The 27,847-nt window shown below is 42.3% G+C and overlaps 1 protein-coding gene across 1 annotated transcript; it reads left to right on the top strand.

Annotated features, from left to right (window-relative positions):
• The first annotated feature begins 1,000 nt into the window (after positions 1-1,000).
• Positions 1,001-26,546, top strand: LOC108939844 (heparan sulfate glucosamine 3-O-sulfotransferase 6-like). Its single transcript, XM_029246836.1, has 2 exons — positions 1,001-2,161; positions 25,760-26,546. The coding sequence occupies exons 1-2, from the start codon at positions 1,677-1,679 to the stop codon at positions 26,376-26,378; spliced, it is 1,104 nt and encodes a 367-aa protein (XP_029102669.1). The 5' UTR covers positions 1,001-1,676; the 3' UTR covers positions 26,379-26,546.
• Positions 26,547-27,847: the final 1,301 nt, after the last annotated feature.

Raw genomic sequence — 27,847 nt, 5'->3', positions numbered from 1 at the left:
GCTGGACGCCATAAAGGGCAGAGAGTGACCTGTGTGCAGCCTTTCGGGGGGTGCAGGGTGAACGCAGTGATGGACAGGTGGTAGACAGAGACCCCACAGGACTGTCCCTTTTATCTCCATGTGAGAAAGTGGCAAAGCACAGATGACACGTTCACAAACACATGGTGGCAATTTGCAGAAGCCACACAAGAAATCGTAAATATAGTCCAGAGTGCAATTTATTATAACTAGTCTAGACACATGGGACACAGCAATGAACATGTATGAAAAACTAAGCATGTACATAATATATCTTTATAAAATGAAAAGAACACGAACACTGTTGGCACAAATGTTTCTGTAATTTCTTTGACATCAGATAGAATAATAAAATGTTTAGCAGCTATAGGGAGTCCTGATACCTTACTGTACCACTTTACCACAATACTTAACTAATCAAGGTTTGGATGTGGAAAGGAAAAGCATATTTTTTTGAAATTTAAATGTTTCGGTCCTTAAGTCATCTTAAGAGTTTTTTAAATCCTTGTTTCAAAATCAAACATTTACATTTTTTGAACCTATATTTTTAGTGCATGTTTTTTTCCAGTGTTCTACCGCCTTCAGTAATCTTTGTGTGGACAAGTCTATTCTCCAAATATTTGTGTAAATAATTATAAATTCGCAGAACGCAGTTAGAATGGCTCACACGGCTGATCAGAGCAGAGCACAGATTTAATTTTGGGGAAATTTCCCATCGGACCTCTCGCAGCTTTACCATCTCAGGACCGTTGCTCTTGTGTATTGAGAACACTTTTAGAGGAATTCTTACAAGAGCTGGTTTAAATAAACACGTGGGAGAGAAAACCACCCGAGGTTCACACATCATGAAAGTCGCTACAAGATGTGAAAGAACTGCGTACAAGAGCGGTCCTAAACGCGGGTACTACACATGATGTCCTATATTGTATATATTGTATTTTATATAAACAGCCATAAGCGTGTTGAAATTGTTTTCGAATACAAGTGTGCGCGCTTTTCGGGTGGAGAATTGATAGAAGTAACAAAAACTGAAAAAAAAAAACTGAAATCTGTTGAAGAAAGTTCACATCCCCAGCGCGTTGGAATTTAAGTGTATGAACCGTAGGAGGTTTTCGCGTTAAACGCGCTAAAAATACGCGCAGCGCGGAGCGCAGGGCGAAGCGGCCGAATGGGTGCGCGCGTTTCGGGAGCGGGGCGTGGACTCGAAATTGGGAGGGAAGGGCGCGTGGAAATGTGGCTTCTGGAGATCGCCACTGGCCTTGGGAGAGACGGAGAGACGGAGAGACCCCGAGAGAGGGACGCAGCACCGAGAAATCGGCCGTCGTACCGCACAATTTCCCGATTTCCCTCCACCTGTCGGGGCGGGACAAGTTTTCCCGAAACATCGGTAGCCAGACGAACGACTCGAGAACTTCTGGGGGCCGGCGAAAGGATTACTGTGAAACATGAGCGACGGAGTTGAGTTGATGGTTTTGAGAAGGCGGTAACATAACAACACGGATGTCCTGGCCAGTGCACGGCGCGCGCCGCGCCGCCGCGAGGATGCCACGCTGTTGCCGCGGCGCCTTTTGAAGTGACTTTCGGGCGCGGGCGCGAGCGCAGCAGGTATGATCGTGAGGCATGAGAGCGGAGAGAGGCAGTGAGCAGCACGGCGACTCATGGGATGTAGCGTATGCAGGAGCAGGCTCAACTTGGGACACCTCAAGACCCACTCCAAAGTGTCCGTCTTTTTTACCATGATCATTATTTGCACCTATTTATTCTACTGTCTCACGGGATACTGCGACTCGGTGGGGCCGGCGCCGCTGTTTGTCCACCGCCCTCCGCCGGTGGCGCACAGCCACAGGTACGATGCGCCGCCGGGGTTCGCCGGCTCCCCTCCTCAGGACCGCTCCCACGCCCACACCGCGCGGAACGGAACTTCTCCAGCCGACTCGGACCCGCGGCTCCACACCGGGGCCGGTATATCCGTGTTCAGCAGCTTCGGCACCAAGCGGCTGCCGCAGGCGATCATCATCGGCGTGAGGAAGGGCGGCACGCGCGCGCTGCTCGAGTTCCTGCGGATCCACCCGGACGTGCGCGCCGTGGGCGCCGAGCCGCACTTCTTCGACCGCTTCTACGACAGGGGGCTCGAGTGGTACCGGTGGGTCGGCGCTTCGTTTGTCCTGCGCCTTTTTTTCCCCCCTCTCTCTCTCAGCTCCCTGCAAAACTTAGTTACTACTAGTCAAACATTTTTTTTTTTTTTTACATTTGCATTTCTTCTTCTTCTTCTTCTTCTTATTATTATTATTGTTGTTGTTGTTGTTATTAGCGGCACTCGTGCTTGTGCTAGTTATAGTATATTGCAAGCATTAATATTTTGTCGGCGTCGTCAGTTTCACTGCTGTTGGGGCGGCGCTGGAGGAACAGTTATTCTACCAGTGCTGGAGGTATCGGCTCATCTCCTTCTGCAAGGGATGCAACTAGAAACATACATGATGTCCGATATTACTAGCGCTCACATTTCTGAGTTGTTCTTCACTTCCCCTCTTTTTCACGTGGACTCAGTTGTTGGCGCGCTGATCTACACCACCATCCATGCAAGTGCACGTAGCGGCTCTGGTCACTGGTGGGTCACACCGAAGCACACTACCTAACACGTACGGTTTTCTGATTTCAGCTGGATGTCAGGAAAGTGTTTACGCAACTCTTTGCGCGCGACGTGGGTTGTAGAGCGGACGAAGATCCACAACAGGGTGCGAGGTTCGAACGCATTTTACTTGATGCTCCTGCAGGGGGCGCAAGCGGCGAGTTTGAGGCTCCCGGGTGAAGAGGACGAGCCGCACTTTGCGCTCGCTTGCACGACCGACTATTTCTACACTTAAAAAGGTTTCGGAGCGGAGCTCATCCCCTTTTAGTTTCCTTCTCGAAGTTTGGAAACGCAGCGCGGCCGGGAAATGTCTTTTCGGAAGACCTCAATCAATTCCCCTATTGGCTATGTTCCATTCTTCTTTTTATATTATTATTGTAACAGCAGTGAGGTCGTTGAACTTTTTTGATAATTTTCATATGATAAAGAAGTAAATCCCGTGTTGTCCTCATTGTTTCATGTTTTCCTGTTATATAGTGTCCTCCAGTGTTTATTTTTGCTCGCTATATCAAATAAGCTTTCATGTATATAATCAGGCGGGGGGTGTGGTGGCGCAGTGGCGCAGTGGGTTGGACCGGGTCCTGCTCTCCAGTGGGTCTGGGGTTCAAGTCCCACTTGGGGTGCCTTGCGACGGACTGGTGTCCTGTCCTGGGTGTGTCCCCTCCCCCTCCGGCCTTATGCCCTGAGTTGCCGGGTAGGCTCTGGTTCCCTGTGACCCCGTATGGGACAAGCGGTTCAGAAAGTGTGTGTGTGTGTGTGTGTGTGTGTAATCAGAAAGCATCACCTTCTGGTATATTAATGTATGCACATCTAAAAGTAGTAAAGTTGTAGTAGAGTCTGAGGCCAATGTCCAGCCCTTAAAGGGAGGACTGTAATGGCTGAAAAAGGGGTCATTGTGAAGTGCAGGTATCCAGAAGCCCAGTTTGAGTTTATTAAGTATTGAAACTCTGTCAGAAGTCATATCCTAAGAGACTAAAAGCTTAGTGGATGTTTGCATATGAGATTGAAGGCTGGAGGGACATGATTTTGTGTGGGGGGGCAGGAGGGGGGTGCTGTGCAATTGATCATTCTCCAAAGCTGCGTTCTACCTTGTCAGCCCTTCAGTCATTAATATGACCTGTCAATAGACACCGTGGCTTAGAGACGCACCCATTGGCAGGATAGTCAGTCCCTTGCCAATAAAATGCTGTTTATTGACCTGACGGTCACCTTGGAGAAGTGGCACTGTGTTCCCCAGCGGGGCTAATATCAGTCTTCCTTGCACCATAGGATTGCCACGATCTAATGTTCCCCATAACTCAGAACGATAGCACTATATTGGCAGTTTGCTATATCAAATGGGTCACATACACTCTTTGTTATATCCTTTATGATTTAAACATGACTGAAATGAATGAAAACTTCATGTCGGAAAATGACGTTCTCACTCTTACAATTGTAACCGACTCAGTATGGCTTCTTGATTTTAGATCGAATCTCATGCAAGGCAGTTGTAGCAGTGTAAGACTGGAACTGTTCTATAAGTTTAATTTTAGAGTAATTAAGGTTATTACCTGATTATTATGAAAAACCGATAACTGTGAGGATGATTTCCTGGCTCCGGAAAGTGTATGGGATCATCAATCATGACCGTTTGATGTGATTAACACCTAAAGATAAGTGGAATAAGAACAGGGGGCTTCACTGTTGGCATGGCAGTGGAAGAGTCATGATTAATCTCCCCGCTATTTAAAGCATGAAGCACAGGAGAGGCACATCACCAAGGTGATGATCTGATGAAAGTGAATAATGAAGCCACGATCCTCGTTCTCTTTTAGTTGCCAGTAGACAGTTAGAATCTGTCAAGGATATGCCGGCCCTCCCAGCTACACTCATCAGTCAGGCGCAAAGTAAATGCAAATGCCATTGCCAGTCCTCTGCTGATGCTATCATTTCATAATTCACCAGGATTTTTTATTGAATAATTTGTGTTTTCTCCTTTGCACTGTAAGGCTGCCCTGTCCGACCTTCCGGAGAGAAAATGACGAAAAAACTTAATTATCAAGTGAAGCGTCATATTCAGTTTTTTTTTTTTTTTTCTCTTTTTACTATTTATCAATGTCAGAAACTTTGCTCAGATACTGACCATCATATAGAGTAGTGAGTACATGAAAATTTTTACATTTTAATCCAAACATCTATAACCACAAGCCATACATCATTATGGGACAAGGTACGTGAGATTGGAGAAAGAACATTATAGAAGCGTGGTCGTGTTTTTAAATTTGGACATTACTTGCTCTTGAGGCGAGGAGGCAGTACACGAAATCATGCTCTAATGAGTCACTGCGAAGCCGAAGCTGTTGGCACTACTGTGAGCTGCCACAGTCACACGGAGCCTCTGGGCTATTAACAGCAGCAATTTAACACTTTGTTCTGGCTCATAGATTTTCCTCGGTGCAACAGAAAATTGTGCTTTTGTAAAGCCAAAGTGAGGATGTGGTTCGTCAACACTAAGGAAGCTGTGCCTTGGCAGTGACACTCGGGTGTTTATTCCATGTGATGGGAGATATTGATAGGAGTTCCGTATTAAGACCCTGCTGCTTTGTCACTGTGGGCGTGACATTGCAATAGCAGGGATTTAATCAGCATGGTATTTAAGGCGATACTGGAGCAGGACTGGGCCACCGAAGACTGTCCCGTCCAGCCAGCACCGTCGCTGAAGCACAATCAAGGCTGGACATCGGCGATCTCGGTGCAATACGTCTTAATGAAACTGGTCTAGTGGGTAGTAAAATATTTGTCCTAAAAACTGTAGCTATACTAACCATTTAACACTGAACAATGTTTTTGAAAGGAATTAAATTGTCATCAATTTCATCCGCCTACAAAATAGTATTTTCACTTGAATAAAATATTGGGCTCTTTAAATCGCGATGACTTTATTGCTAAGGCCTGGACTGAGTTCTGTAGAGAGCATAAGTGGAAGATTCTAGAGCACCCCACAGTGGGGGTGTCCCTCAAATTTCACTGGAGCCCCTAGTGCTTGTGTCTCAAACATAAACATTCGCAGCTACATTAGAATATTTTTCTCTTTCCTCCTTCTTTTTTTCGACGGCGTCCGTCTGAAAAACAATAAGGAGATGCATGAAAGCACTTTTCCACTTATTTTTTGTTCCGCAAGGGTCCCTCCTGTATCTGACGTATGTGCCCGCGCGTGCATGCGCGTGTGTGCGTGCTTTCTCTGGCAGCACATGGGAAGCAGAGATTAAGTGTTTGTCTGGAAATGCCTGTGGCGGACCTGGCTTCTAAGAGGCATTGCTTGGTACAAATTGGAAAATTGCTTGTGCAGCACTGTAGCGGGAAGACACAGACAGAGCTGGACTGCCAGCCCTCCCATGCGGCTGTCTAACGAGACAAAGATGTAGACGAGCTGACTGGGGCGACGGCGGCCTTCCGTGATACAGAGATCTTTCTTAGAGCAGACACAAAACGTGCCATTAGTCCACGTTAACTTGGCAGGTGCTCCCACGTGGTGCCGAGCAGCCGGCTAGTCCACGCCTGTCCGCCGCCTTCCAGCGGTTCCACCTGATGAGGGATCGCAAGCCTGAGCGCACCCAGGTGTGAGAAACCGACACCTGACATTAAAGTGCCACCAAAGTGCTGGAAAGGGGAGGAAAGACCAGCAATTTTCTACCGCTTATTGATTTATGCTGGAGGACAGCAGACTGTCATATTCTACACTTTGCAGTTTATTGTTATTCATTTAATGACACTGCTGAACTGATGTTTTGCCCAAAGTGACAGTTATACCCATTCGAATCTTAGTTAATTTGGGTGGAGTACCTTTCCGGGGAGGTACTGCAGCAGGCTTCAGGTTACAAGCCTTAACCACTGTTAACTATAACACTACCTAGTGGTTTGGTAATAAAAAATGGTCATTTGCTTCTAGTCATTTTTCAAAGTAATGGTACACAGGAGCAGAAAAAAAATACTCCAAGTACAACACAACTGGTATCTGCTAAGGTGTTATTTCAAGTAATCAGACTTGTCCACCGGTTTCAGCAACATCTTTTCAGCAAGAGTAAAAAAAGTAAAAAATGCTAATTTTATGTGTAAAGTGCAGCCTGATTTCATACTGAGTGACAGTTTAGTAATTAGCTGTTCCCAGACATCTACGCATACAAGAATTATTTGTATTTAATGTTCTTTATCTGGGGGGGGGGCGTGGTGGGTTTGACCGGGTCCTGCTCTCTGGTGGGTCTGGGGTTCGAGTCCTCCTTGGGGTGCCTTGCAACGGACTGGCCTCCCGTCCTGGGTGTGTCCCCTCCCCCTCCACCCCTGCGCCCTGTGCTGCTGGGCTAGGTTCAGGCTCCGGTTCCAGCTCCGTGCAACCCCGCTTGGGACAAGCGGTTTCAGACAATGTGTGTGTGTTCTTTATCTAAATCAATCCTTAAAACTTAGTCCTTTATCTAAATAAATCCTTTGGAGTGCAGTTATCTGACATTTTTCTCCTAAGCAACTTAGTGTTTTTGTAACTATTTACATAGCTGAGTAATTTTTACCAGTGCAACTCCGGGTTAATATGTTGCTTAAGGGCACTCCAGCCAGAGGTGGGAATCAAACCACCAACCTTCAGGTCCAAAGGCAGCAGCACTAACCACTATTTTACCAGCTTTGCCCTGTCTGTTGTTTTTTTGACTGATATTTCCAATTCCAAAAGTAAAAATTAGGTTTCTCATAATTGGTCATGGTTTTAGGGTACCAGTTATTATCACCAACATAACATGTATTGAAGTCTGAAGGATGTTTAATAAACTTGGTGACTTCCCAACAAACTTGGAGCTGGGGTCTATGCAGCTTACTGTTTGCCTGGAAATAATATTCTGTTTGGCAGCCTTACCTATAAGTGTATGTTTTTAATCATCCAAAAAGAGGTTCTGATATTTGTACTTCAACATTTTGTTTCCTTTTAAATTGCAAATATGATGCATGTGCAGTTATTTCTCCTTTATTTTTTCCGTATTTCGTTAGCAATTAAATCAAATGATAGGTACCAACAGGTCATGGGTTTGTATTTTGATGCCAAAACAGCCGATTCGAACTGCTGACAAATTTGTGTACAGTGTTATGGTCGGAAGTGAAGGAACTGTAACTGTTCACAGCTATTTACTTCTGCCATTGGTCAGTTGACTGGACGTATATATTGTGAAATAATGAAAAATAACGAAATTTGATCCCTTGCTTAAACCGTAACAATTAATTTACATTTACATTTATTCATTTAGCTGACACTGTTCTCCAAAGCAACTGACAATGTTAAGGTGCTTACAGTTACAGCATTTACCCATTTATACAGCTGGGTAATTTTACTTATTCCTGATTACTATGAAAACGTACCGTATTGCCTGTAGGTTCAGTCAAAACATGTATGAGTCAATAGAAAGCAATAAATCATGATTTACTGTAATATCCTGTAATCCCAGTTAATTTTTACTCTTTCTTTCTGTCATCTTTTGACTGTATATTATTTTAAATACATATTATCTTACTAAGTGTGGCAAACAAAACCTCAGGCATATGAGAAGCCCAAAGATGTGAAGACCACAGTATGAAAAGAGGTGTTTTTCGTAGTTTACTGCTCACTCTGGGGCTGTGAACACACACGGTGCTCATACAAGCCCACACGGTGCTCTTGGGGCAAGGTCTAAAGCTCCACAACACTTGTTCTTGTCCATTAACCTCCGAGGAGAAGGGTGGGCTCCAGTAGGATCTTGACTGCTTGTATCCCTGCACCCCCGTGTGCTTTTGGAAGGGGCAATGGAGCCAGTGTGGGGCCAAGAACTTTCCACTATTTCTGTCCACAGCTCCTTAAACAGGTGCAAAAGGACAGCAGGGACCGAAATCCCAAATCTTAGTGCTGCTTCTTTTGCAGGAACAACTGGTTGGTTTTAAAAGAGCCACAAAGTACTAACTGTTGTTGGATCAGTTCATTTTTGTTCATATAGATACATGTTCAATAACACTATGTCAAGCCCAAGATGACTATGGTTATGACTGTGAAGATGACTGTCTCATATAACAGCGGTATCTGAAGCAGACATGGATTAATTTGGCAGTATAAAAGCATTTCAATGATCTGTTCCCAGTCTACATTTTTTAGTTACTGCATTGTAAAGAGTGTAAGATGAGAAGTCATTGATGAGAACAGTTTGATTGCTTCTGGGGTCAATATAATAATGATATAAGATAGTGAGGACTTATTGTGAGTTCTAAATCACTGGTGAGGGAGAAACGTTTTTTTGTCTGCGCGTGCCGTTTTCACCCCATGAATCAGTAAGTGTGTGTGTGTTTGTGTGTGTGTGTGTGTGTGTGTGTGTGTGTGTGTGTGTGTGTGTGTGGTTTAGGGTTGTGCCCAACACTGAGTAACCAGCTCCACAAGTCCACCCACCATTTCCAGTAGACGGAGCACAGAGGCACCCGACTGCAATGTCTTTATACAGCAAAAGCCTGAATTCCTCCTTGAGGCATGTCTGTTAATCATGATAATCTTTGCCATGTCTCCACTCTCCAAGATTCTTAGTATTCGATTTATTTTAGGTCGTTTGCATGGGAATTTGCTGAAAAAAGGCCATTGGTCTCAATAGGATCAAGATGTCATTTTATGATCTCTTGTTATACGGGAACACAGTGTCACTATAACAGCAAAACCTCCGTCCTTCATAGCGCAGTCATTTAACTGACTTGGGCACAAAGTTGCTTGTTGAACCAGACTGAGTTCACATTTTTCATAACTCCATCATGGGGTTGTTTTGGTGAGGTTTTCTTACTTTGTGACATTTTTATGTTTGTGACATTAATGGCCGAAAAGATTAAAAAAGGAAAAAAAAAAAAAAACTGACCAGTTGAAATCATAAATTATGCGGTCGTTCCAGTTACAAAAGAACATAAAACAGAAAACATTTAAAAGAAAAGGGGAGTAGGGAGAGTTATGTGACTGCGGGCGGAGGGTTGTAATAAAACCTACTTCATAAAATCTCGTTTCTTCTTTTCTTTCAACGTCACGAAACAGAGACGAGAGCTATAACTAGAACTGCCCGAGAGGTGCCTGAAAAACCCTTTTGCTATGAATATTTTTGAAAATGTAAATATGATAAGGATATTGTGACAAGAGAGACTTTGGAGTAGTGATGAATAATAATACATGGTGTGGTTGCTAAGACCCTAAAGAGATGGGATCTAATTAATTACAGTCTGCTGTTGGACACTAATGTCAGGGGTTTAATTTTCCTTATTTTGACATTAATAAGTTTTGCCGTTGACTGTTCCAGAAGAACTCTATTCCTGAAAGCAGGCAGGCAGACACACACACACACTTTCAGAACCACTTGTCCCATACGGGGTCACGGAGCCTACCCGGTAACACAGGGCATAAGGCTAGAGGGGTAGGGGACACACCCAGGACGGGACGCCAGTCCGTCGCAAGGCACCCCAACCGGGACTCGAACCCCAGACCCACCGGAGTGCAGGCCAACCCACTGCGCTACTGCACCACCGCACCCCCCTCCTGAAAGCAGACAGTCAGACCAAAGTGGAGGGTCAGGAAGTATCCATCCAAAAGTGTCAGTCTTTTTTTCGCTGCTGTTGAGTCCTGCTAAGAGAGACACTCTGCGATGCATTAAAAAAATGCTAAAATGTCTCATTTTGGTGGAAAAAACCCGAGTATGCTTATGAATATATTTCTAAGCTGTTAATTAATTTCAAAATAAACAGTATTTTCTGCTATAATACCGTAGATGTGTTCCTGTAAAACTTGCGTTATGGAAAATTGTGCAATAAAAATAACAAGGCTTGTGGGAGGAATAGGGTTTGGATAACACCGGTGAAAACCTAAATTGGTCTCCAAAGCATAAAATATTTTAATAACAATCCTAATAATGTTTGCACAGTTTAAAAGATGTAAAATTCATAATTAACAAAGAAATGCTAAAGTATAGGACCTACCTTTGAAAAAAGTGAAGATATCTTGAGCGTAATGCTGAGTCCTTTAGTCCACTTCCAGAAAATGATATCACATGTTCCTTCATGTATAACATCAAGCTTTTCTTGAAGTCTTAAAGTTTTTCCTTTGTGCTCATCACCTGAAATTGTATCACCGGAATGCTTCTTATGCACATTCTTCTCACCTTGCTTACTCCTTTTTTGGTAATGGGAAAAAAACACACGAAAATAACAGGGAAATTAAACATTAATTATTAAAATGGTTTAGCTGTTAGCGACACGGCCTTGAAATGTGAATTGCTTCAATGAAAGATCCTGCTGTTTAAATGAGTAAAACAGTTTAATATGTTTTTCGGACAAAAGCGTGCTGCTCTTATACGGGTGGCACGGCGCTGGTGACTCACATTTCCTGGTCTGTGGGTTCAGACATGGGTTCAAATCCAACTCCGTCTCAGTGGAGTCTGCATGATCCCTGATGTACACCAGGGGTTTCCTCCTGCTGTCTAAAGATGTGTGTTTTGGTGAACTGATGATTGATTTACCCTTAGTGTGCCTATGTGTGAGTGATCGAGTGTGTGATTGCCCTGCAAGGGACTCGCGTTCCATCCACGGTGTGCCCTGCCTCCAACTCTGTGCTGAAAGCACAGGCTCCAGACTGCTGTAACCTTTCATTGCACAATCTGTAATTGATAATGGGTGGAGGGATGTGCCTCTCTGATGTAGCTGTGCATCTCAGTATAGACCTTCTAACTTTGCAGGCCTGACAGGAGGAGGGCTTCCTTAAGATGGATGGGTGGGTGGGTGGATGGATGGATGGATGGATGAATGACCCTGTAATGTCCATTTTCATCAATATCACAACACTCGTAATCTGTCTAGAGTGCAGCATAAGATGGAAAGTTATGCAAATGCTTTATAGCACACTCTTTGGCTGCAAAAATGACAAGAGGAGTGAAAATTAACACAGTTTTCTGCCTTAAAAAATCCACTGATGACAGAAGTGAAATGCTGAGTTGTGTACTTCAGAAATATTACTGATCCTTATTTGGCATCCATGTATTTGTTACAACTTCACTGATTTTTGTGGAACCCAGTTAGTTGCAGCAGCCCAGAACCTGTCCTAGGAGCATAAGGCAAAAGCATTTCATTATAGCCAGACACGCACAAAAAATACTCTACAGGCAAATTAGAGTCACCTGTTTACCAGAAACACATGACTTTGGACTGTGAGAGGAAACCAGAGCACCTGGAGGAAATCCACAGAGACACAGTGACAATATTTGCATTTACATTTATTCATTTAGCAGACGCTTTTGTCCAAAGCGACGTACATCTCAGCAAAAGTACAATTTATGCATTACATATGCAAAATGTATGCATTACATATGCAAAAAAGTACAATTTATGCATTAAATATGCAAAAATACAAACTGAGCTTGATTTGAACCTGCACCCAAACCGTCTAGGTGCTGTGAGGTGGCAACGCTACCTGTAATGTGACTGTACCACAACTTGTAGAACCCATTATAAGAAAATATAATGGTGCGTAAATAAAACAAAAGCACTAAAACAAAACATGTGAATCTTCAACTTAATACATTTCATATATTGAATTATACATTCACTTTAATAAATTAATTAGAGTTGCTTAGAAATGCACAAATACATATGCATATAATTTTGTAAAATCTGCATTAGCAATGTACTTCTGAAATGTACATGTAATTTTGAGAATGGCTCGATAAAAGGCCCAGGGTCGCTATGACTTTCAATCAGAAGAAAAACTCATCCACAAACTCAGTCATCAATATTTAGACAGCTCATCAATTGGATGACCTTTACCCCTTGACATCAGCTGTCTTTTCCTACTAGATTGCAATTAACAAAATAAATCTTTGACTGGGTCGTCATTGCTCAAAGAAGATGGATTTGTATGTTTTGGACGCTGAAAAAAGGTTCAAGGAAAGTCTTTTTAACCTTTGAACTTTGCAGGCACTCCATGTTTCCACTTGCTTGATCTCCAACAAAGAGCTGCACTGAATAAAAGTGTAAGTGAACATGACTGAAGAAGTTCTAATTAGCATTCGGTCTTTCAATAGAACAGCACAAAAGTGACATGCAAAGGTATTCAAAAAAATTTAGTTTTTTTGGCTGAGTGTTTATTAATGCAGGGGGGCACGGTGGCGCAGCGGGTTTGGCTGGGTTCCGTTCTCTGGTGGGTCTGGGGTTCAAGTCCTGCTTGGGGTGCCTTGCAGCAGACTGACGTCCCGTCCTGGGTGTGTCCCCTCCCTCTCCAGCCCTTCGCCCTGAGTTGTCGGTTTAGGCTCTGGCTCCCCTCGATCCCACTCGGGACAAGCGGTTTTAGACTGTGTGTGTGTGTGTTTATGAATCCAGCATAAAAATACTGGAATAGGCAATTTCTAAATTATAGAAATATCTTCTGTTTAATCTACAGTACTGTGCAAAAGTCTTAGGCACTTAGATATTTCACAAAAATATTTGTTTTAGATGGTTATTTAATGTATTCTGCATTAGTGTCAACGGGAAAGATCACATTCTAGATTTCCAAGCATTCCTTTTGGAAAAAGTTACAGTATTACAGTGAGGGTTTTGTATGTTGTTAAAAAAAGCAAAGTACACACACAGTCTGAGACTTTTTGTCCCAAGCAGGGTCATGGCAAACCAGAGCCTAATTCAGCAACACAGGGTGCAAGGCTGGAGGGAGGGGGACACACCCAGGACAGGACACCAGTCCATTGCAGGGCACCCCAAGCAGGACTCGAACCCCAGACCTGCCAGAGAGCAGAATCCAGCCAAACCCACTATGCCACACAGTTATTGATGATGGGTGGTTACTAAGCTTTGTATGATGTTTATTAATTAAGAGCATTATTTTCAGAAGCATTCTCACTTTACAGCCTTTTTCCCCAACCAACTGCCTAAAACTGTTATACAGTACTGTATGTGGAAATCCTTAGCAGATGTATTATTTCTGAGTCACAGTCAGTATTCTGTACAGAATATTACATCCTTACTTATAAATAAGTACATTTTAAACAGATATATTCAACATGGCAGATTATTGATCAGACTACATTAATTTTCATGTGACAATATTCCTAAAATGGTACAAACGATCGATGATCCTTCCACTGTCTGATGAAGAAGTAAACATAGTTATGCCGAATTCCACTGTTTTACTTTTTTCTTTTAGGGGCGGAGCAGTTATGGACAAGGACTTCAAACATGAAGGTGGTTTCTCTGAGTCCCTCTACTGCAATAACGCCACTGAGTAATTTATTTACCTGGACTTCCTGCAATAAAAATACTCAAGTGTATCAAATAGAAAAGACTCTAAGCATCTTTGGATAAAAGCATCAGAGTAGCTGGTGATATAGTGGTTAGAGTTGTTGCCTTTAGACCTGAAGGTTGCTGGTTCACATCCCATGTCTTGCTGTAGTACCCTTAAGTACTGTACCTACCCTAAGCTGCACTAGTAAAATTGGCAAAAAAATCATCTTGTTTTTGAGAAAAGTGTCAGGTAAATGTAAAGACTTACTATTATTATTTACACTTGTACATTTATTCATTTAGCAGACACTTTTCTCCAAACAACGTGCATCTCATAGAAAATATAATGAGTGCGTTACATTCGCAGAAAGAGAGACTTAGATGCAAAGCATGATTCTAAAGTACAGTTACTTTCTTTCCACCATATGAACCAACCTACATCACTCGAGTAGCTGCATAAATTTTTATTGTAACATCGACAGTTCCTAATCGCATTCCGAATAATTTTTCAAAACGTTTTATTTAGTATTATAGCTAGGTGCCACATTACATTTAGATTCAGATTACAGTAGGAAGCTGAAAGTTGTTAAGGATGCTGAGCTCCCATTGCGCCTGCAAGATGGATGCTGACTGTATGTAGATGTACAGTATGTCCCACCACCACAGGCTTCCTCTTACTGTCTATATACCGTCATTGACACCTCTGGGGCCAAACGGGCACCTAAAGACAGACTGGGAAGCACAGTGGTTACTGGCGGGTTTGGAATGATCGCATCCCAGTGGTCCAGCAGTGCTGTCAAATATAGTGTAACAGGGACTGAGGCCTCCACAGTCCGTGCTCTATCCATCTTCTCATTTGTCTTGCTCCATTTTTGGAGCAATTTGCTGTTTTCTGAGTATAATAAAATCGGAATTCTCCAGTATCAGCTCCCTGTCACCGATAAACCTAGATGGGGACACACTAAAATAACCGAATGCTGAAGAGTGAAACGTATCTTTTTAATTAACTAGGTAATTCTTTCCAAATGTTTGGATTGCTTAGTGAAACAATATCTGTTGCAGTAAATCATGTTGTAATCTTAAGTCAAATCAAAAGCAACCACAATGGTTAAATTGTGGCTGTTTAAACCAGCTGAATGATTTTATCTAAATGTGTTGGGAATTAAAATTTGTATTTTTATATAAAGTGATAAATGGCTTGGCCTTACTGAGGAATTTGTGCTCTGCAGTACTTTAAGTCTTTAAGCAACTGGCCCTGTAGAACTCCAGCAATACTCCGGGGAAACATCAGAAAATGTAATTTACTCTGTCTTTACCAGCCAGTCCTGGCTCTCTAGACATGGCCATTTCCTGTTTGTTGGGAACACCTGCTGAAGTCATACAACGCTCATAAAATTCACTTAGTAAAGGCTCAAAAACAACGCAACAGCAATTCCAACCCTGTACTGACCTTCTAGGATCAAATATAGAATTCCATAAAAAATTTTCAGAGTGATTTCTGGGATGTGGATTGCATTCTGAGTCAAAGCCTAGGAGTTTTCCAGTACATTTCTCCTGCTATCTCACACACACACACACACACACACACACACACACACACACAGTGAGTTGCTGCGTGGATTGGGAGGTGTGGTGTGGTGTCACTTCCGGTCAACATCCTTAATGGTGCACTGCTGAGGGGTGGTGGTGGCCTTATGGTGCCAATCAGAGTACAGGATTCAAAGATGTTCACTGACCTGTTTTTGAAAAAGCCCATAACCACACAACACTTCCCTTGCTTACTTAATTACTAGCCACGTAAGAAAGCAAAAGAAAACCTTCCAAATCTTCTCTCGGCAAAATGAAAGGATATTTGAATAAATACAATCCTCAATATAGTATATCCCCTAGAAAATAATATTCAAGGGTAATTTTAGTTTGGAAAGTAATACCCAGATGTATTTCTCTTTTCCCTCAATATATTCTATACAATTTCATGTAAGAAACATGCGTGCATTTTTATTTTATTAGTTTTTTGTTTATTTTTTTTGAAGTGTAAATATCAGACATCCACATCCCCAAAACCCCTCAACAGTAAAGAACAGTTTTTAAATACAGCCCCCAAGGGCACAGTCAGTCAGTGTAAAGATGTGCTAAGTCAGTTTGCTTTACTGACATACTTGGCTAATGTTTGATAGATTTAACTATTTAATTAGTTACCTACCTCCGAAATTACTGGATATGTTAAGTTAAAGAGCGTTAAATCTATCAAACCTAAATTAAAGCTGCAGAAATCTAAATAGCAAAAAAAATTTAATTTTTTTTTTTATTATTTTTACCTTAAAGTTTTGCAGTAGATGACACTTCCATTCACATGTCTCTTAAGGTATTCATGAAACTTCTTGCATTAAACCGTAGCTGTGCTTAATATTTCCTGGGGTCGGCTGGATTTACGGACAGGAAATTGACAGGGGAACGTAGCAGCCGTGAGGACTGATGAGGATGTAGCCCCCAGCAGTGTGACCGTGGGCTTCCTCTTCTTGTCTGTTCATCTCTGGGCGTGGACAACAGTGCTTTGAATCCCAGCGATAAACCCACATCGTTTCTCCGAGGCTGCTGAGTCAGGGGCAAGACATGGAAGATTTTCCCATCCGATAGAGCTGAGAGGCAATTACAGACTCTCCAACATAAAGATCTCTCTCACTCTCTCAGTCTTATTTTTGTTTTAAATGCTGGTCATTGAATGTGAATGTGCTCTATTATCAGTCCTGCTGTCATTTTTCCTGCTATTTTGCAGCAGAGATTCTACTGCTTTTCCAAAAATAATCCCAGAAGGGTTCATTATGGAAGCTCGGAAATGCCCGTGATGAATAAAGCCTTTGCTTGTTGATGACGACAGCGTGCCAGGCTTGCACATCTAGGCTTTTCCTCTGTGCTCACAGGGACGGGGTGAACGAGGGAGGCTGGCTCAAGGTGGCCTGGCTGGCCGTAGCCCACACCCCCCCCCTCCGGCAGCCTGCTGGACAAGCTGGTTGTTTGGGTTCCTTTAATGGGCAGCCTGCTGCTTCCAGCTGCCTTTTGATTGCTTCCCGCAGACTCGCAGAGCTCTCATTTGCTCTGAGTAATGACAGGCCTTCTTTTCACCAGAGCATCGAATCAAAGGCACTTCTCCAAAGTCCACACATGCACTCAATCCCCCTCTATATATGTTTTCCAGGCTGGACCATGACACCAAGCTGTTAATGGCACAGAGATGTGCAGGACCCTGATGGTGGAAAGACTGAACTCCAGTCAGTTCACATATGGCTTTGCTGGAAACGCGAGGGACCGATTTTTATTGTGCTTTGAGGAACTCGAAAGGACTCCCTCTGAATCTTGTCCAGTCCAGTCAGTTGTTTCCCATTATTCTGTCCTTAGTTCATGTGTTTCTGCATGATTATAGGATGTAAAATGTAGCTGCATGGTCTGATTCAAAAGTAAAGTAATATCATTATTCTGGTAGTTCTTTAATTACGCAACTTTAAACTTCCAAATAAAAAAGAACTACATTTACACTTTACACATTTATTCATTTAACAGACACCTCTCTCCAAAGTGACATACATCTCGTAGAAAATACAATGTGTGCATTACATCAGGAGAAGGAGACATAGTTACAGATGTGTAATTCTTAAGTATGGTCAGTTTCTTTCCACCATACGAACCAATGTTTATCAGATGAGTAGCTGCATAAAACTTTCAGAATATCAACGATTCCTGATCACCTTCTTAATAATTTTTTTTTTGTTGAGATACATATAAACATTTACATACACTACAGGAGTAGCGGCTGCGTAAATGTTTATCTGGGCACGATCATAAAGTTATGGTGCATGAACATTTACACCATACATGATCTTAAGAGATCTTGGATGAAGTAAGTCTGGAAGAGATTAGTTTTCAGACCTTTTTTAACTGTGGACAGAGTTTCAGCAGTTCTGAGTGAAAGGGGGAGATCGTTCCACCACAACGAAGCCATAACTCAGAACCTCCGTGCTTTACCTTTCATGCGCAGGACCAACTAAACTAAAAGAAAAGAATCTGGGGTTCACATGTACAGATAAAAGGTGAAATGTTAACATGTCAAACTTTTAAAATCAGGCTTTTTTTTTGAGATTGCTATGGAAAGCAGGTGCTGTCATATGTTTTGTTTGATACATCAAAATAGCCAAAAATACACTCCTTACCAAGTATGTTTTATATATTTATGTTCAAATTCCATAGTCCTCTTAAAACTTCTTGAGATATGACTCATGAACTGTGTTAATAAAATAGCTCATATAATTTCCCCCATGTTTCAAGTACTGCTTTCAACTTTTCAGGACCTTATTGCTTATCATGAAAGAAAGGAAATGAAAATAATTTATTTATAACTCATAGAATACATGTATAGCTACTGCAGGAAAAACCTTCACAAAACCATCATAAAATGTACAGTCCGAAACAGCACACATGCCTTTTTATTTCCTTAATCTTACAGCACAGCAAGAGAGTAAATGTTAGCGAACAACAAATATAAAACGATATAAACTTTTCTCATATTTACAAACTTTAGCTATTATGCCAAAATCATTTAAAATGTAGTTACTCTCCCAGTTAACTCTTCTTATTAAATAGAAATGTGATTTAGTTGTGAATTAACTGCTGCTTAGCAGTGTTTTTTTTTTTTCTTGCACCTCAACTTGTATATTGTTTTTGGCTGCCTGCAACATTCCAAAGTTTTATTGCCTTCCTGGATGATTTTTCCAAGTAAAACCATATATCTTTTGTAATTTTGATTTTGAGATATATGAAATACAGGAAACACTTGTTGGGTAATTCAGAATGTCCTTTTAGCATTTTTAAAGGACTCTTTAAAGTGTAGATGAAGGCACCATGTGCTGAATGATCAGCTTGAGAATCACCCGTGAAAAGAACAGGCAAATACCCTTGAACCTGCTCTGCCTCCGTTCATTGATTTAACACTCGCCAGATTTTAGGTAAAGGGAAAAGCAGGACTTTCCTCAAAAGTTTTCAGAGTAACAGAAATCCTGAAACTGATTGGTTGAAGGGTGCGGTGGCGCAGTGAGTTGGACCACAGTCCTGCTCTCCAGTAGATCTGAGGTTCTAGTCCTGCTTGGGGTGCCTTGTGATGGACTGGTGTCCTGTCCTGGGTGTGTCCCCTTCCCCTCCGGCCTTACGCCCTGTGTTGCCGGGTTGGCTCTGGTTCCCTGCGACCCTGTATGGGACAAGCGGTTCCGAAAATGTGTGTGTGATTGGTTGAAAAAAGGGATCACACCAAAAAGGCTCATCTTTGTTTACCTAAAATGTTAGGATTTTGTTTAATAACTGACTCTTATGTTCGATGAAATAAAAGTCTCTGAGTCCTAACCCAAAGAAGGTTTTACAGTCAATAAATACAAAACACTTTGTGCTTTTGGATTTTTCTCGCTAAATGACTGACACTGGAACTGAATAAAAAGACAGTTTTTTGCGGGTATGGTCTTACAATCTCTATACATTGGAAAGGATTAAAGTGCATGTTGAAATCATGTACGTACACATTTATGGGTACGTGTCGTTTAGGCTTGCAGCTCGTGTGGCGTGCAGACGCGTCCTGTGCGGCAGCCAGCTCAGCGGTAGTCGGATCCGTCAGCCTGATGGGCGTCACGGTGTGTTCCTTAGAGAGGGCGGCTGTCTGTAAATTAAAACTTCTGCCCTTTATTTACACTATCATGCTGCTGAGCTGCAACCTACTGTGGGGAAATTAAGTACAGCATTCAGCAGACAAACAGCTGTAAAAGCCTGAGGCGGCCCTCTCGGTGTGTGGGGTGTCCATTAGCTCTCAAATGGGCTGAGGTTAATGGCCACCATGTTTACCATACCCACAGGCGGCCCCACCGTGCGCAGCGCCCTTGCTCACAGGGATGCCGCATGTCCTTGCACATGTGAACAACCTTCCTTCTAAAATACAGCAAATACTTTACTTAGTTGTAAAATAGCATTTGCTATTGCATAGCGTTAGCTATGATAGCTAAAACAGCATTTGCTAAATGCATTCGCTTTCCTGTAGTTGTAAAGTGCGGAAGTATGTTTTTCCCTGAGTTGAGTATCCCTCGTTCTGTATGGACCTACTGCATGCAGCAGTGTGATCATTCAGAAGACTCACGAGAACAGTTTATGAAGGAATCCATTCATTTTAAACGTGAAATGTGTGGCATGGAGTGGAGCCACTCGCAGTGCTTACAGGCTTCATCAGGCAACGACTGCTCTGGTGTCGCTTCTCAAAGCAAAATATCACAACCGCACATGCAAAAGATACATTTATTTAGCAGATGCTTTTTTCTAAAGCGTCTTCCAGTGAACTCTATGTAGTGTTATGAGCCCACACACTTTATTCACCTGGGTGACTTACACTGCTAGATACACTACTTACACTGGGTCACTAATCCATACATCAGTGGAGCACACTCTCTCCATCACTCACACACTATGGAGGAACCTGAACAGGATGTCTTTGGAGTGTGGGAGGAAACCAGAGTTTCCGGAGGAAACCCAGGCAGACACTGGGAGATCATGCAAACTCCACACAGGCTGGGCGGGGATCGAACCCACGTCCTCTTCCATGATCCATTCACCGTGCCGCTGTGCCACCCACATAGAGGGCACACTCAGGATAGACACGGGAAACAAAAAACATATACAGGGAACATACACAGACAGGTGGCACCATATAGTGGTGACTTGCTGACAGGAAGATCATGCTCCCCCCATTAACTTTCACTGCTCAGCATAACTCACATTCATGGAGGTTCATGTCATTTGAGATGCAAGCTATGCTTTTTTATGTACCTACTCCCTCACTCGCTCTTTCGCTCACTCACTCACTCACTAACCCTAAGGCCAGGTAGCAGTTCCATATTGTAAATGTTTTACCTATTTTGTTTTGAAACTTCTTTCAGTAAAATTTTATTTGAAATATGGTTTTTCCTGGGGGTGCGGTGGCGCAGTGGCGCAGTGGGTTGGACCACAGTTCTGCTCTCCGGTGGGTCTGGGGTTCAAGTCCCGCTTGGGGTGCCTTGCGGCGGACTGGCGTCCCATCCTGGGTGTGTCCCCTTCCCCCTCTGGCCTTACGCCCTGTGTTGCCGGGTAGGCTCCGTGACCCCGTAAGGGACAAGCGGTTCTGAAAGTGTGTGTGTGTGTGTGTGGTTTTTCCTTCCAAAATGGCTTGCAGGAAATGTTATTATTATTGATTGCGTGTCAGTGCTGGAAAGGGATAAATAGGATGGTGCTTTACCATTAATGAATGGAATTTTCTCTGTTTTAATAAAGGAGATACTAAAACAATAAACAAGACAAGACTGCAGAGGAAGGAAAGGGTCATATCATTAAAAATTCATAGACCCACCACAGTTTAAAGTGTTTAACTGTAATTAAAAAGGGGACATACACCCCCCTTGAAGGAAACTCAAGCTGGGAGACGTAGTACAAAGACAGGAGCCCGGTGCACCCCTTCCATTATCCTTCCGTCCCCCCTTCAAGATGGACATATTGATCTCAGTCATGGAGGCCTGGAGACATAGGGTCTAGATGGTCTGAAGGGCAAAGATGAACATCTTGGTGGAGAAAGGGTGTCACTTTAAACATTTATATGCTTCAATGAATGAAACCAGAATTAGCATAACCAAATTCACTTTAATTATTGTTTTCTTATCCTTCTATGGCACGCCTACCAACGCTAGGGTAAAAATGGAATAAATTACAGGGAAAGAGATTTTTGATGAATTTACAAGTATGTAAATTAAAGTGGAAATGCCAACCTGGATCCTTTTAAGAGACTGTTTTAAGAGAGACCACCCACAGTCCTACTTCAGGCGAGTAAGCAGCATGCTGTATAGAGCACGGAGCAGCGATAACACAACTGTGTCTTGCAAAGTGCGATTAAAACAAACAGCCAAACAGGAGTCCCCACTGCAGGCCTCCCTGAAAAGCAATAAAAGAAGCCTTCCAGCGCTGCCGATAAAGAACAAACAGTTCTGCTGGCATGCCTTGTACCACAGTTGACCATCGCTGCGATGTGGGTCTTGTTCTCGTGTTTGGGATGGAACCAAGGAGGTCTCCCAATGCCGCGTGTTTGTTCCTCACAGCTGGCCTTTGGCAGCAAGTTGCCTCCTTGCTGGGTTTGTATATCATCCAGACTATTCCGTGATTACAGGCCGGCGCTCCAGAATGTAAACACGGTGTCAGTGTGCACGTCCTACCCAGCGTGGCTTCCATTACCTTGATTGCTTTGAATTACACATGCACTTAGTTGCATACATGTACTTAGTCCAGCGGAGTGTTAACTATTCTGCATAGTACAACAGCCAACGAAAGCCGTTCTTCGTATGAACCGAGTAACTGCCCATTGGTCAAACTGTGAGTGGAAAATGGTGAAAAGCTATCAATTTTCAGATGCAATTTTAGACTTTTTCACTATTTTTGGTCACAGTTTAGCCAATGACTAATTGCCAAGTTTATCATTTCTGGAGGAGCAGACAGAGACACAAAGGCTTTCCACTGTGAGATCTTTTCTTTTCATTCCAAGGATTGCAAGTTTCATGGGACAATATAAGTATGAAGAAAATACTTCCTGCCTGATTTACATTTACTCAATACTTCTCTCCAAATTAATTCACAGTATTAAGGTTGCAGCAATTCAGGGTAAGCATCTTGCTCTAGGGTAGAGCAACCAGAGGGGGGGATTGAACCTACAACCTTTAGATCCAAAGACAGTAGCTCTAACCACTACACTACTGGCTCTCCTACTGACAGTATAGTACAGGACAAGACAGGACAGAGTAGGATTCCACCCATTTCCCCTTAGCTACACTGTGAAGGTCACTCTGAGCAAGGAGGTGGGGGAAACCCCGGCTGTCTTGGCCACCCAAGGGGAAATACTCCAGTTTGTACTCCCAGAGCCTTTTTGCCACAGATGAATGGTGTCAAGACTCAAACCTCGGCCACCGTAAGACCCACAGCAATTTACCAGTGTATTAGTGGCAAGCCCTCAAAGTTATCTAAATAGTTGTTCACATTGTTATTTTTTGAAGATTGTTGAGAATTACTGTGTTAGGGAACAAGGAATTGTTGTAATAGGCAAGACTACAGTGCCATTCCTTCATTTGGGTGAATCCACAGAAATTGCAACGTTCTCTCCAATACTCTCTGCCTTCCAAAATGTCTTGACTCCTGGAAGATTTCTTTTCCAAGAGACTGAGAAATTATTGCCTAAAGGAATGTACCATAATAAAACTTCAATCCAGACTCCACAGCATGTTGAAAGGATTGGCTTTACAGTATCTTGTAATAATCATGTCTAGTGTCTTGTTGCACACATATTAGTAGTTACATTAAAATACTGGATGCTATTAACTTTCTGAAAAGCTGGATTGCGTATCTGCTTCATCTAGAAAAAGAAAACTTAATGCTTTTTGTGTTTGTTATGGTGGTGTCGTACAGATTGCTGGGTCATTTCCACTTTCAACCTTTAATCCTGCTGTTACCGTAGCAAAGCTTTGACCAGAACAGCCCAAAGACAGTGTTTGCCTGTTTTGTAAATTTGTGACCATCTTAGCTTTAATGTTGACCTTTTGCTTGTGGATAACGTGATGGGAAAAATATCCTCCAAGGACTACGTCATATACCGGCAGTGTTGCTCTGTAAAATACAACATGTTGAGCAACCTCTAGATTGGAGTTAAGAAGAGCATATTTTTCCTTATGGCTTCAAACCTATCGATCCACAAGACATTGCAGCAGTGTGGATCAACTACTCTGAAACTTTGACGTAAATCCTGAGGTTGAACACCAGTGGAATTTGCGGCCCTGTTTGCAGATACTCTGTCTTGGTGATGTCCTGCATGTTCCTGTTCACGAGTGTTTGGCTCCTCGTGTTGTGGTCTCCACTCAACTGATGTACATTTGTAGGCTATGTACATCTTTACAGCACGGACCCCCTGTGAAACCTTGGTCAGTCCACAGGGGCCCAGCTCTATGATGCCCAGCCTTGAGTCGAGTCAAAGAGTTTAGTCCATTCAAAAAAAGAATGGAAAGAAACTGATGAGATAAGGATGATGTGTTCCTGATTCGGACTGATGAGTTTTGGTTTCATAAAGAACATTGTTCCATCATTAAATTCACGTCCAGGACTTTGTCTTTTGTTGAGAGATTTGCTGAAGATCACACATCATGCTACAGTATATGCTTGGTCCCTTCCCTCGAAATACAGTTTGCAGTCATTCTTCATTCATTTTAATATAGAAATATTTATCTAAAAGTAGTCAGCCACTCTCTTACTGTTCCATCCTTCTGATGCATTTACAAGATTTTTCAGTAGTGAAAGGAATATGTGTTTGCATAAGGGCCATTATACAACTGTCATATTTGCACAATGAGTCTAAGAGCCAATATCACTGGACTTTGTTTTAAAAATGAACACTTTTAGAAATCATAATTGTTTTAAATACGTTGCACTATTATAAATATGTTCAAGTTGACTAAACAGAACATATGGCATTTTGAAAGTGTTCCCTGATTTTAAGACCAAGCGCTTGCTTTTAAAATTTCACAAACATTTTACATCTGCAGATAAATATTTTGAGGCTGTGGTCTGTGGTTTTGACCACATGTTCTTTTGTATTAGAAAAATAGCATATTGAGGAAATAATGAAAACAGCACAATTTAGATTAGGCTTTTAATGGGGTTTAGCAATCGCCAAAACTAGCATATTCAAATCCAAGTCTCAAAGTTTGGAGGCATCAGGCACACCAAGCTTTATTTTTTTTAATGGAATATTACAGTTCTGGACTCAGGTTTTAAAACGTTAATAACTTCCTTTCTATATAGTACTTTAAAGAGAAAAAGATGCATGTTTTGGCTGATTATCATTCATCATTCATACACTGGAACTCTTATAATTTTTTCCAATGTCCAACATGACACAGTAAAAGCAGACTTTAGAATATATCACTTGCCTCATAATGTCGATGATGTCTCTGATGTCCACAAACCTCACTCAAAGCTCCTGAGGAAGTGCCACCTACTTACTACATAATAAAAGTATATTTTTAGATAATGGGAACAACAGCCCTGGTAATATAAAAGATTGCGCAGGAACAGGATGCATCAGACCATTTACAAAAGAGATTATGAAAGAGCTTTTGGGACAGCTGTTCTTCTCCAGATCAAAGAAGAAAGCTGAAGGAAGCCCGTAATCCCAACAGCAAAGCACTAAACCATGTGTACTTGTGCACCACAAGGCGTATTCGTCTGATGAGGGGAAAAACTGCGTTTCTGCCATATCTCTCTGAACCACCTCCAAGTCCTGGCATTGTGAGACCCCTCAGCTGAAACATGGTGCAGAAAGCTCCGCCGCTTATGAAGCATTTGCTTCCTACCACAAACATGGAAATAAGGGAGGACATTTTCAAGAAGTGCTGCTTGAAATGGCTTTGAGGACTTTGTCAGTAGCTCTTTGCTGAGTTCCACTCCATCACTATTTTCCCGACCCTCGTGTAATTTGACACATACTGTATATCGCATTAATATACTCTAAAGGCTTGCTTCATTTTTCTGTGAATCTCAAGAAGTTAAAATCATTCAGATATTTATTGCTTTCAAAGTTATGAACAGCTTTCTCTAATAATGAAGTATAACCACACAGTTTTTTGCTAATGACCTGCAGAATGTGGCAGATATATGAATGATATCATCCCATCTATAAAACCCACCACAGAGCCACAGAGCTTCAAACATATATGAAAATCTGATTGTAAACCTATGCTTTTCCTCTCTTTATGTCAGAAATCTGATGCCTCGGACACTGGACGGACAGGTGACCATGGAAAAGACACCCAGCTACTTTGTCACTAAGGAGGCCCCACGTCGGGTCTTCGACATGAGCCGTGACACCAAACTGATAGTGGTGGTGCGTGACCCTGTGACCAGGGCAGTGTCTGACTACACACAAACTCTGTCTAAAAACCTGGGGTTGCCCACCTTCCAGAACCTGGCATTCAGAAACTCCACCAGAGGCCTGGTGGACACCTCCTGGAGTGCTGTGCGCATCGGAATCTATGCCAAGCACCTAGAGAACTGGTTACAGTACTTCCCGCTCTCCAGTCTGCTTTTTGTCAGTGGCGAGCGGCTGGTGACCGACCCAGCTGGAGAGATCGGTCGCGTGCAGGACTTCCTGGGCCTGAAGCGGGTCATCACTGACAAGCACTTCTACTTCAATGAGACCAAGGGCTTCCCTTGCCTGAAGAAGCCAGAGGGGAGCAGTCGTCCACGCTGCCTCGGCAAGTCCAAAGGCCGCCCCCATCCACACATCCCCCCGGAGGTGCTGCTCAGGCTCAGAGACTTCTATAGACCCTTCAACCTCAAGTTCTACCAAATGACGGGCCAGGATTTTGGTTGGGACTGAGGCTGTGGAACGGACTGACAGAGAATGGATGGATTTTCCGTTATTAGGAAAATAGCTGGGAAAATGCCACACGAAAGGAAACTCAAAGAAGCTATAGAGGTTTAGTAAGTAGCTAAAGGCCCATTGGAAATCCCTTTGGTCCCATTATTGTTTCAGATCAGAATACAGTGTCTCCATTATTTTGACTTAAAAAAAATTTTGTTCTGTAATCAAAATGTTCAAGACATGTGACAGAATCTGATGTGCTCACACAGTAGTTGTAGGAATGTATTCAAGAAGTACACCTGAAATGAGAACTCCAGTAGAACGAAGGCTACAACATGGCTTGAGTCCATCTCTTTGACCAGAGGTACTCAATATAATCAGTGTTTGTAAGAATTTTTTGTACCCCCATATGATTTTAAATACCAAAAACAATGTACAATAGCCCATAAATAATGGTGAAGAAATATCATAATGAACTAGTATCACTGCTTGCTAATCGACATTTTGGATACCATTTTAAAAAAGGGAAGATATCCTTGTCTTATAACAAGATGGTCAAATTAATACATTGCAGATTATGGTAGCTTTAACTATCTACAGCTGTTTAATGGTAATAATTTCAAGGAACAGAAGCAATAAATTACAGTGGCAAGCTGTGTTCACCACATGTGATTCATCCTGCATTGGAGTTACTAAATGCATACTGATTTTAAATGCAGTAACCACAGAAGTACACACAAAGTAGTCTGACTGAAATGATGTCACTAACTTTGTACTTAAGGTTGTGGGGACTTTTTTGTTTTAAATTCCCAAAGAGCCTGGGTTGCAACTTGACCGTGTTGGTTTCAATGTCTCCCGCTCATCTCCTTTTAAGAACTTCCAGTCATTATAGGTGTAATTACACATCAAGTCTGGTGCAACTAAAGTCGTCACTAATCTCCTCTTGGGTAGGATCACACGGTCTCGTTTTTACAAACATAATCCCAGTAAATGAAAAGGAATGGGCTTCATTTGGATCAGGAGTTATTTAATTCCTACAATCTGGACTATAGAAAGTAAATAAGTTAAAAAGTTCTTTTAATAGGAGATAGAAATCAGTTACAGTTCCGAAACTGTTTGTGGAGTTCTTTTGGGAAAGTGTTTCTGGGGCTTTGCAAGTGTATATCTACAGTATGCAGTTAAACCAGATGTGACATTTACACTGGACAGATTAAATACTTGTCATTGGTCCAGGTGGCAGTACAGTAATCTAAAGGTGGTAGTATAAATGTGTGGATTACACACAGTATTTAGACATGACTATTAAGAACACACCATGAAGGGTTTTTTTCAATACCAAGATCATTTCAATAAGCCACTCTTGATACATAACTCAACCATACTGGGAAAATTTTCTCAATTAAATTATTTGGAAAAATGGGAACATGTTATAGGATAATTCTGTGCAAAGGTGAGAAACATTTTAATTTATATATTTTTGTCTG

Source organism: Scleropages formosus, chromosome 20 (genome assembly GCF_900964775.1).
Source record: "Scleropages formosus chromosome 20, fSclFor1.1, whole genome shotgun sequence".
In the NCBI taxonomy this organism is placed as follows: domain Eukaryota; kingdom Metazoa; phylum Chordata; class Actinopteri; order Osteoglossiformes; family Osteoglossidae; genus Scleropages; species Scleropages formosus.
Note: the sequence above shows the minus strand (reverse complement) of the source record. Positions and strands in the feature narration are given on the sequence as shown.